General features: G+C 45.9%; 2 protein-coding genes across 3 annotated transcripts in view; one reads left to right on the plus strand and one right to left on the minus strand.

Annotated features, from left to right (window-relative positions):
- map3k4 (mitogen-activated protein kinase kinase kinase 4) overlaps positions 1–2,175 on the plus strand; it is a 32,111-nt gene extending 29,936 nt beyond the window's left edge. For both annotated transcript variants that reach the window (XM_067236292.1, XM_067236291.1), the window contains 3 exons: positions 210–316; positions 501–680; positions 1,229–2,175. In XM_067236292.1, the coding sequence (XP_067092393.1) occupies positions 210–316; positions 501–680; positions 1,229–1,249 (308 nt within the window). In that variant the 3' untranslated portion in view covers positions 1,250–2,175. The remainder of the gene's footprint in view (positions 1–209; positions 317–500; positions 681–1,228) is intronic.
- Positions 2,176–2,716: 541 nt separating this feature from the next.
- agpat4 (1-acylglycerol-3-phosphate O-acyltransferase 4 (lysophosphatidic acid acyltransferase, delta)) lies at positions 2,717–10,847 on the minus strand. Its single transcript, XM_067236456.1, has 9 exons — positions 10,726–10,847; positions 9,129–9,327; positions 8,645–8,814; positions 8,272–8,433; positions 7,574–7,727; positions 6,099–6,201; positions 5,834–5,909; positions 3,482–3,680; positions 2,717–2,933 (listed from the first exon to the last, which is right to left on the minus strand). The coding sequence occupies exons 1-9, from the start codon at positions 10,756–10,758 to the stop codon at positions 2,842–2,844; spliced, it is 1,188 nt and encodes a 395-aa protein (XP_067092557.1). The 5' UTR covers positions 10,759–10,847; the 3' UTR covers positions 2,717–2,841.
- Between the last annotated feature and the right edge of the window lie 384 nt (positions 10,848–11,231).

The following is an 11,231-nucleotide window of genomic DNA, read 5'->3' on the forward strand; positions in this document are numbered from 1 at the left end:
TGTTACCGTGGAGGCCACCTGTCCTGCAGGTTTACGGTGTTGATGATCAGAGTTGGAGCTGTGTCCTAGCCCCCTGTGTCCTAGCCCCCTGTGTCCTAGCCCCCTGTGTCCTGGCCCCCTGTGTCCTAGCCCCCTGTGTCCTAGCCCCCTGTGTCCTGGCCCCCTGTGTCCTAGCCCCCTGTGTCCTAGTGACGGTCTTCTCCCCCCAGCATACATGGCCCCGGAGGTGATCACGCGGGCGAAGGGCGAGGGTCACGGCCGTGCAGCCGACATCTGGAGCCTGGGCTGTGTCCTCATTGAGATGGTCACCGGCAAGGTACGACTGCACGCATGCTGCAGGCTGCGCCCCATCAGCAGATGGCAGATGGGGACACCTTGTGGCCATACATGGTACTACAGGTGTCTCTCCCTATACCCTGTGTCTCTTTCTTTACGTTCTCTCTCCTCACACCCTCCTGTCTCTTTCTTGCTCTCCCCCCCCCCCCCCCCCCCCCCCGCAGAGGCCATGGCATGAGTACGAGCACAACTTCCAGATCATGTACAAGGTGGGCATGGGCCACAAGCCGCCCATCCCCGACAAGCTGAGCCGGGAGGGGAAGGACTTCCTGTCCCACTGCCTGGAGAGCGAACCCAAGCGCCGCTGGACCGCCAGCATGCTGCTCGACCACCCCTTTGTCAAGGTCCGTCACGCGACAACCTCTCACTGGCTTCCTGTTCAGGCAGGAAGTGACAGGGCATGTTTGCATGGGCCAGACCTGGATTCACAAGCACAGTTGGGGGTGTTGACCTGGACCAGTCCTGTCCTGGTGTACATGCTGGTCCTGGTCTCCAGTAGTGTGTCTCTCTTGCACAGGAATTACTGTCCTGTTCTTGAGATGTGTTTGTTTATGGAAGTTCTGGTGCGGTCACCCAAATTGAACCATTCTCAAGAGTGGAACCGCTCAGCCTCTGAGGTGAATCAAACACACCTCAAATACTTGTTTATGGTTCTTTGTGACTGAGCTCTGTTCACCAGTAGATGATGATGACCATGTGATCACTACTGAGAATGCGCTGGACCAATGCACGCTTGTATGTTAGAGAGACGGAGAAACACAGTCAGTCACATGCTGGTGTGATTCAATCAGGATATAACAGGGGTCACATGGAACCATGGTTTAACAGCAGTCCTCTCTCTCCACCCCCCCCCCCCCTTCTCCCTCTCTTGCTCTCCACTCTCTCTCTCCAGGTGTGCACAGATGAGGAGTGAGGGGGAACCTGAATCTGGAATGTTTACACTTTTCTGTAGCACTGCTGTACATGCTGGGCAAGGGCTTGTGGGTAACAGGAAGCTGTCACTGGAGCAAGAGGAGGTGGAACTTCAGGCTGACAGCACATGCATCCTAACTGACGAACTGTACGAAGATTTCATAATTTAAGAGGGAACTGGAACATGGAAGAAGGAAGTCCTAATATGGCTACCTCTTGTGGGGGGGCGGTGGGGGGGGGGGGATGAATTGTAAATACTGTAATAACGGATTGGGCTTGGATCCTTGTATAAAACAATATAAAGTAATTATCTCCACCTCTGATGATGTCACCGGGAATGGAAGAAAGAAAACATGAAGATGGGAAGTGCTAAAGCAAGGGATATGAACAAGATCAAAGCTGTGGCACTTTTAACCTGAGGGGGGGCGGGGTGGGGGGTGAAACCCTCTCTGTGGATGCGACCTCACACACACACACACACACACTCGTGTTAGGAGTGTGTAGCTCACCACCCAAATATGCAATCAGCCATCAGTACAACACTCAGAGGCTGAAGCACAAACAAGGGAGGACGTTTGAGTTCAGTCTTCAGATCTCTCCTCCAGGGCTGGTCCAGGAGCCCCATGTTAGCCAGTTGGTCTGGGGCTGTCACGTGGGCAAAGCTTCACACCTTCTCTGGTGGGCTAGTCACATGACTGGTGGGCTAGTCACATGACTGGTGGGCTAGTCACATGACTGGTGGGCTAGTCACATGACCGAAGCATAACCATTAAGAGGAGAGAAATCAGGCCCACTCCCTCCCTGCTGCTGAGAACAGACACACACTCATATACACACACACACACACACAAACTGACACACACGTATGAACCCCTGCTGCTCTTCATGTGTTTGTTATGTAAAAACAATAAAGCAAGCCTTTTTTTTAAGAAACACTGAGTATGTCATCATTTCTCTGTGGTCTGGTCATTCACTACGCAGATGCATTACATTTACATGTTTATTCATGTAGAAAGTACAGCTTCATGTATGCAGTATCTTTGGTTTGAAATGCATTTGTTTTTACTATGAGTAGAAATGGAGCAAAGCTTTCTCTACAAACATGCAGACAAAAACAAATGTACAGCTAGTACCCATAACAAACACACCTGACCATTTTATTAAGCTGAACTACAGTCTATCTGCAGCCTGCAAGGCTGTGGTGCGGTGGGGCTGGTCCTGTTCTACTAGACTGCTTCAGGGCAGATGAGGGCCTTTGGCATCAGCATATTCAGTGTGCAGGCAGGTTTGGCCTCAGGATTGCGTTGGCGTAGACAGGTCTGAGCATGCAGGTATTGTTTGAAGGCGGGTCAGCTGGCTGAGCGGTGAGGGAATCGGGCTAGTAATCCGAAGGTTGCCAGTTCGATTCCCGGTCATGCAAACTGATGTTGTGTCCTTGGGCAAGGCACTTCGCCCTACTTGCCTCAGGGGAATGTCCCTGTACTTACTGTAAGTCGCTCTGGATAAGAGCGTCTGCTAAATGACTAAATGTAAATGGGTCTGAGCATGCTGGTCTGGTTTGAAGGCAGGTCTGGTTTGAAGGCAGGTAACATCTCAGGTGTTCAAGGTGTTTCTCTCCTTCACCCCGTAGCTGGAGCCCCTGTTGATCTCTGTCTGTCCGATCATCCAGCGCACTCCTGCTGAAGCTGAGGGCAGACCAGGGGAGAGGACAGATTACTACTCTGACTCAGATCTGTTAGACTGGAGCTGCATGCTCTGACTCAGATCTGTTAGACTGGAGCTGCATGCTCTGACTCAGATCTGTTAGACTGGAGCTGCATGCTCTGACTCAGGTCTGTTAGACTGGAGCTGCATGCTCTGTTTCAGGTCTGCTAGACTGGAGCTGCATGCTCTGACTCAGGTTTGTTGGACTGGAGCTGCATGCTCCGACTCAGGTCTGTTAGACTGGAGCTGCATGCTCCGACTCAGGTCTGCTAGACTGGAGCTGCATGCTATGACTCAGGTTTGCTAGACTGGAGCTGCATGCTCTGACTCAGATCTGCTTAACGGTTTCAGATCATGAAGATCAACACAGGTTTGTTGGCTCTTCATTCACACAGACAAACTGTTGATGATGATTCAACCCAGGTGGACATCATTTGCAAGGGTTATAACATCAACGATACTCAGGAGTTATCACTACTGATGTCCTGAAGCACGCTCCATACCCCCCAACCCTGACCCAGGACCCTACCCATGGAGCACAGGCAGAGGGAGGCCAGGATGCTGCAGGTGGACCCGGACTGTACCAGCTGCGCCAACACCAGGCCCAAGGGGTAGAGCAGCAGGCCCGCCCAGACCAGCCAGTTGAGTAAGGACCAGGCCCGACGAGGGAGGCTCAGAGTGGGCCCTGGGAACCGGCCAGTCTGGGCGTAAAGCTCCTGGAACTGGTCCTGAGGGGAATACAGAAACAAACCAGCATGAATGAGGTGGATGCCATCAACCACTCCAACATTACCCATACATCAACCACATTAACATTATCCACTAATGTTGACCACTAACATTACCCTCTCTAACATTAACACTAACCTCCCTAACATTAAAATGAACCCCTCTAACATTACCCCTTCTAACATGAATATTAACCTATCTAACATGAACATTCTAACATTAATATTAACCCCTCTAATATTAACACTAACCTCTAACAAACATGAACCCCTCTAACACTAACCCTTCTAACATGAACCCTTCTAACATTAACAATAGCCCCTCTAACATTAACATTAACCCCTCTAACATTAACGCTTCTAACACTAACCTCTAACAAACATGAACCCCTCTAACAGTAACTCTTCTAACATGAACGCTTCTAACATTAACAATAACCCTTCTAACATTAACAATAACCCCTCTAACATTAAACCCTCTAACATTAAACCCTCTAACATTAACAATAACCCCTCTAACATTAACCCCTCTAACATTAAACCCACTAACATTAACCCCTCTAACATTAACAATAACCCTTCTAACATTAACAATAACCCCTCTAACATTAACCCCTCTAACATTAAACCCTCTAACATTAACCCCTCTAACATTAACAATAACCCTTCTAACATTAACAATAACCCCTCTAACATTAAACCCTCTAACATTAAACCCTCTAACATTAACCCCTCTAACATTAAACCCTCTAACATTAACCCCTCTAACATTAACAATAAACCTTCTAACATTAACAATAACCCCTTTAACGTTAAACCCTCTAACATTAAACCCTCTAACATTAACCCTTCTAACATTAACAATAACCCCTCTAACATTAAACCCTCTAACTTAAACCCTCTAACATTAACCCCTCTAACATTAAACCCTCTAACATTAACCCCTCTAACATTAACAATAAACCTTCTAACATTAAAATGAACCCCTCTAACATTACCCCTTCTAACATGAATATTAACCTATCTAACATGAACATTCTAACATTAATATTAACCCCTCTAATATTAACACTAACCTCTAACAAACATGAACCCCTCTAACACTAACCCTTCTAACATGAACCCTTCTAACATTAACAATAGCCCCTCTAACATTAACATTAACCCCTCTAACATTAACGCTTCTAACACTAACCTCTAACAAACATGAACCCCTCTAACAGTAACTCTTCTAACATGAACGCTTCTAACATTAACAATAACCCTTCTAACATTAACAATAACCCCTCTAACATTAAACCCTCTAACATTAAACCCTCTAACATTAACAATAACCCCTCTAACATTAACCCCTCTAACATTAAACCCACTAACATTAACCCCTCTAACATTAACAATAACCCTTCTAACATTAACAATAACCCCTTTAACATTAACCCCTCTAACATTAAACCCTCTAACATTAACAATAACTCCTCTAACATTAAACCCTCTAACATTAACCCCTCTAACATTAACAATAACCCTTCTAACATTAACAATAACCCCTCTAACATTAAACCCTCTAACATTAAACCCTCTAACATTAAACCCTCTAACATTAACCCCTCTAACATTAAACCCTCTAACATTAACCCCTCTAACATTAACAATAACCCTTCTAACATTAACAATAACCCCTCTAACATTAAACCCTCTAACATTAAACCCTCTAACATTAACCCCTCTAACATTAAACCCTCTAACATTAACCCCTCTAACATTAACAATAAACCTTCTAACATTAACAATAACCCCTCTAACATTAAACCCTCTAACATTAAATCCTCTAACATTAAACCCTCTAACATTAACCCCTCTAACATTAAACCCTCTAACATTAAACCCTCTAACATGAACCTCTAGGCTATAACATTACCCGTTAACCACATTATCAACTCAAAATGAGGGTTAGGGGAGTAACATTAACAATACACACCATGACAGGATATGTCAAAGGAACATGGCTAGTTTACATGACGTGACAAAAGTGAATATGCCGGATTCAGTGTGGACAGAGAGTGTCTGATTTGACGTGATAGTCGGGCGCTTGCATCCAGTTAGGACCCGGTGTTAGAGGTTTACAGGCAGATTATCTGCAGTGGAATACTGACTTTCTCCTGGTAGAGCTTGTGGAGCCAAGCAGAGCACTCTGCCTCATCTTCAGGGACCAACTCCAGAGGAATTCTCCTGCAGGGAAGAGAGGGGGGTGGGACACACACACACACACAAGAAATGGAGGAGAGGAAGGGGGGTCACATGGGCTGAGATCATTCCCCATACTTGATCTTTGGAAATCAGACTTCACCAATCAACTCAATTCTCATCTATAGAAGGGAGCTACTGTACAGCGATAGAAGAGGATACTGTTGTCGGTACCTTACATATAAATCTGCGTGATACTTCTTCCCGTTGAGCAGTCCCAGCAACGTGGGATTCTCGTTGTTCCGGAAGTTCAGCGTGGAATCGTAAACTGCAGCGACTACACAGGAAGAAGAGCAGAGAACTGAAATGTTAGAACTGCACTCTTCTAGTTCTGGTCCTTGACTATCAGCTACACTGTATGCACTATCTGGACATCACTCTAGATAAAAATGTCTGCTAAATGAGTCCATGTAAAGGTAACACAGAGGTAGCTGTGTTCATGGGCAGCTATCTGGGGCGGTCAACTATATTTGTCTTGCAAATGTTATCTCCTCCTGCCAGTTCCATTCTCCTGACAGTTAGAGTCCAGTACGTGACAAGGTGTCCTTCAAACCTTTGTCCTCCTCTGCGCTACGGGTCTGAGGGAGAACAGAGCTAGCTGTCCAGGACCTGGATACAAGCTGGTCTGAGGTCTGAGATTCAAACCCAGGGGTGTCAGAACGTGGTGCAATGCAGCAGAATCAGCCTTGGGATCAGGACCAGAATGGTCTTGGTAGTGCTTTGGTATTGACAAAACCCTACTAAGACTGAGTGGGGGTTAATGACCTTACAAGGACAGGTGAGCAGGTGAGCAATTCTAAATCAGGATTTCCTAACTTAGGATGGAGGACAGAAGATACCTCTAGCTTGGCTGTTTTATACCTGGGAAATACGTTCATTGGGCAGTTGGTCTAGAGTTTATTACTGTTGTTTTGGCTGATTGTAATGAGGGATTGTGTTCTTTGAAAACGATGCTGTGATGTTGGAATGTCTTTCAAGCAGTGAGCCAATGACAGAAGGGCCATGGGACAGCTGAGTGATTGTGTTCTGATGGACCAATGACTCTTGAGAACTGTGTTCTATGAAATGGCGTGCTGTCTTTAGGTTCGGGATTCATTGTGCATTGGCTGGGAAGTGTTGATGTTACTGGATTCTCCGGTTCTGTCTAGGAAACTAGATGGCGTTGTCTAGCGAATAGCGTTTCTGTGTTATTGTGTTAAACTCTCCATGATTAATAAATATGATGTTATATAAATTGTATTGAAAACCCCTTTCATACATTAAAGGAGCAATATTATCTCTCCACAAAATGTCCCTGACATTCACATGGTCAGTTACAACACAGTCATTTACATTTACATTTAGTCATTTAGCAGACGCTCTTATCCAGAGCGACTTACAGTAAGTACAGGGACATTCCCCCGAGGCAAGTAGGGTGAAGTGCCTTGCCCAAGGACACAACGTCATGTTGCATGGCAGGGAGTCGAACCAGCGACTTTCTGGTTACTAGCCCGATTCTCTAACCGCTCAGCCACCTGACTCCCATATAACAGTCATATAATAACTATGGGCACCAACATAGGGGCGTTGTCCCTGAATTCGGACAGCAGCCATTTGACTGAATGTGTGATTGTTCATGTGATGATCTGTCTCCTGTGTCGGGTTCTCACCAGTTCCCCGGAGGTTCTGGACGGTCACCCAGAAGCCCCGGGTGCGGGGCAGGAGGTGGTGCTTCAGGCTGGGCAGGCCCTTGCTCTGGGCCACCTGCATGCTGGCACGGTGCTTCTCCGGGGTGAAGCGGGTCCCCTCACAGTGAAGTAGGAACTGGAGGAGTGAGAGGGCAGAGGTCAGGGGTGTGTGTGAGGGCGTGTGTGCATTTGTGGTGCATGTGTGTGTGTGTTTGTATGTGGTACATGTGTAAGGGTAAGTATGTGTGTGTGTGTGTTCTTCAGACACGCTGGCCACCCACCCGTTCACCAAGATCACAATCTGAGATGTGATTATTAGAGTTATGTAGCTGAGGTCATGTTATTGGTCCACTGTGACTGGTAAAAATACAGGCCGGTCATTGCAACTAACAACTAAAATATTGTTAGTATTGCACTTTTGGTCCTTTATGACCTAATTTACTGTACAAGTACTACTTTGCTTTGAAAAAAAAAACATCTGCAAAATGTATCAAATGTAATGAAAAAATAAAAAGAATGTCTATAATACATAGCCTACATACAGTATAATATTGCATGCCTGGATTGTTACCTAGCAACATCATGAGCATCATGTAAACAGTATCTTGTAAACAGATTTACAGTTTATAGCAACAGATGTGTGCGTGATCCACGGTGATGGATGTGAATGTGTTCTGTACCCAGAACTTCTCTGGGTAGTCCCTGAGGTTCTGCAGACTCTGGGCCACAGTTCTGCGATCCTCCTCCCACTTCCTCTTACAGAACACAATCTCCTGGAAGTACCACATCCAGCCAATCAGAGGCACGTATGCCAGCTCCTTCTTGGCCAACACCTTGGAGCTCTGGCAGGAGGGACATGATGACGTTGGAGAAAGTTGTGTGAATTACAAAGCTCAATTTAAAACTTTAATAACAGTCAGATAACTTATTAACAGTTAGACAGTTTGTGAATAGGATTTAGGAAGTACTCTAGAAGAAAACCCTCAGGTACACCTAAAGCAATTAAAATACAGACTGATCTTGTTCACTTATTCAGCTCAACTGTTCTCTCACCCCAAGAACCCCAAACCTCTCACAGAAGGTCCAGCCACACAGGAAGTCGATCTCAAAGTTGTGGTTGAGGACAACGATGGCGCTCTCTTTCCCGTACAGCTGGAAGCTCTCAGGGTCCGTGTGCAACGTACACTCAGTCCCGGACCACCACTCCAGCACTGCCACCATCTCTAAGGGAGGCACGCACGCACACACCCATCGACATACAAACACACACACACAAGCACCCACCGACACACACGAGAAGTCAAGGCTGGCACATATAAGAACAGGAAATCACATCATCATCCGTCAAACTTCCTGTTTACACAACACTGCTTATGTTGCTAGGTAACGCTCCAGGCTTGTAGCCATGGCAGAGCTGAAAACGAGGTCACCCTGTCTGCCCAAGCATCATCTATAAACTCAACAAGAAAGAACTATCTTTCCTGAAGTCTGCAGGACTGTTCAGAGTAGAAAGTCACCCACAGATGACAGCACTCACGGCTAGCTATGGAGTACCCCAGCCTGCAGTTGATCCTGCGAGCCAGCTGCTTGTTGATTGGCCAGAGCGGGAGCGTGCAGACCTGTAATAGGTTGATAAGAAGGGCGCTAGCCAAGAAGACGTAGCAGATGATCAGGTGACACACGAACTGGGACTTTAGCAGCTGAACCACACCCATCATTCCTCTCCAAACGGCTTCCTTTAGGAAAGGAAAATTATGGAATTATCAGCCAATCACATTCTGTGATCAGACACCAAACTTCCAGTCCCGACGAACCCGGCAGGAAGTGATGAAGAACCTGAAGGGATGTGATTCTAGGACAGGGTTAGGAATGTAGGCTGGGTGAGTTAGTCTAGGGCAGGGCTAGGGTTAAGGAGGCTGGGTAAATGTTAGTCTAGGGCAGGGCTAGGGGTTAGGAATGTAGGCTCGGGGAGTGTTAGTGCAGGGCAGGGCTCTGTTAGCAGTGTAGGGTGGAGTGAGTGTTGTTCTAGAGCAGGGTAGTCTGCCAACAGTCCTACTTGACACTCCCTATAACCATCAGACAGAAAGCTTTCCCTTTAACCCTCCCTGGCTGACTGACTGGAGGCTCCAGGTTTACCTACATGTCTAAACACACTCACCAAGTCTTAAAGAGAAGATGGATCCCCCTAAACACACACCCACCTGAAAGTAGTTTTACAGTTGCTCAGTGTCTATGAAGGGCTGGAAACGTCTTACATTTGCATTTAGTAGACGCTCTTATCCAGAGCGACTTACAGTAAGTACAGGGACATTCCCCCGAGGCAAGTAAGGTGAAGTGTCTTGCCCAAGGACACAGCGTCAGTTGGCATGACCGGGAATCGAACTGGCAACCTTCGGATTACTAGCCCGACTCCCTCACCGCTCAGCCACCTGACTCCCCTTGACGTCTTATTTCATTGATGGCAAGAGCACGTCTTTCCAAATGACAAGTTGTGTGACGTTAAAATATGTCGACTAAACTACTGCACTGGTAACAAAAACGTTGAACGTGAAACTTTCTGCGGGACAGGGCCAAGTATGGGATAGTTAAGTGTTTTTAAAGGTAAACATTCCAGTCTCCGGCAGATATGATTCATGTCGATAAACCCTGCCACGAGAGTCTTAAACAGGTTAGGCAGTTAGCAGTTTATTCATGGCCGTTTTGGCCCGAAGCTGTTTTTTGATGACACCAAGAACAGTTTTGTTCATACTAAAATTATCTGACGAAGTGGCGCTATAGGTAGGCTACTGTGAATAACATTCATTTTCAAGACAGATGGCGTTATTTCTGGAGAACCATAACATGTTATGCTGATAACCATAAACAAAACATATTTATTACTGATTGAAATTCTATGGAGGAACAACACGCCAACTGGTTAATTCCCACATGACTTTCTCCAATCTCCTTTTGTGTCTATTACGATTACATTGACAAAATTAAACAAAAACTTAACTTGCCTACGGCAATTCTTTAAATAGAGACGATGAGGTTCAAGAAACATTCGAACAATTAAAACTTTTGCGGCATGTAACACAGTCTAAAGAAAAGCGTGATATAGGCGACACTAACACTTAATATTAATTGTGCCTTACCAAGACGTGCCCGTCCTTTAAAGATTGAAGCATATGGATCGATAGTTTCCAACCTTCTAGTATCCCTCTGCCTCGGACATCTTGACTAACCGGTTTGGTCTGGGAAGCGCACTAAACTTTGAGGCGCTCATGGAAACGAAGCCTGTTTTGCATGGAAACGTCCAATCAATTTCTCGGAGCTGTGGCTTGAATCAAACGATAATCTTGCTTTTTTTTTTTTGGAATGATGGTGGTGTTGATTTGTCCACTTCCGACAACTTTCTCTGTAAAGGAAAGTTTGAAGGTAGATCTTAAAAAGCTCTAACTTTGAGTCACCACTCCTCAATTTAAATCAATTAGGCCTACCGTAGTCTAATCCGCCGGTCACAAATGCAACTACTTGAAAAGCGAACATTGCTACGCCTACTAAAGCCTAACTGCTGATTTATTGGAACAATTGTGCCCTCTGTTGGTAAACTGTCAATCCAAAACATTTTACAGTTTCATTCATAACGCACTAGAGACTT

This window comes from Osmerus mordax, chromosome 5, assembly GCF_038355195.1.
Source record: "Osmerus mordax isolate fOsmMor3 chromosome 5, fOsmMor3.pri, whole genome shotgun sequence".
NCBI lineage: Eukaryota > Metazoa > Chordata > Actinopteri > Osmeriformes > Osmeridae > Osmerus > Osmerus mordax.

Coding starts and splice junctions, on each gene's coding strand:
- agpat4 (XM_067236456.1), bottom strand. CDS start 10,758: ATGCTTCAATCTTTAAAGGACGGGCACGTCTTG. Junction 9,328..10,725: donor TAAAGGACGGGCACGTCTTG/GTAAGGCACAAT, acceptor CCTTTCCTAAAG/GAAGCCGTTTGGAGAGGAAT. Junction 6,202..7,573: donor CCAGAACCTCCGGGGAACTG/GTGAGAACCCGA, acceptor CTTCCTGTGTAG/TCGCTGCAGTTTACGATTCC.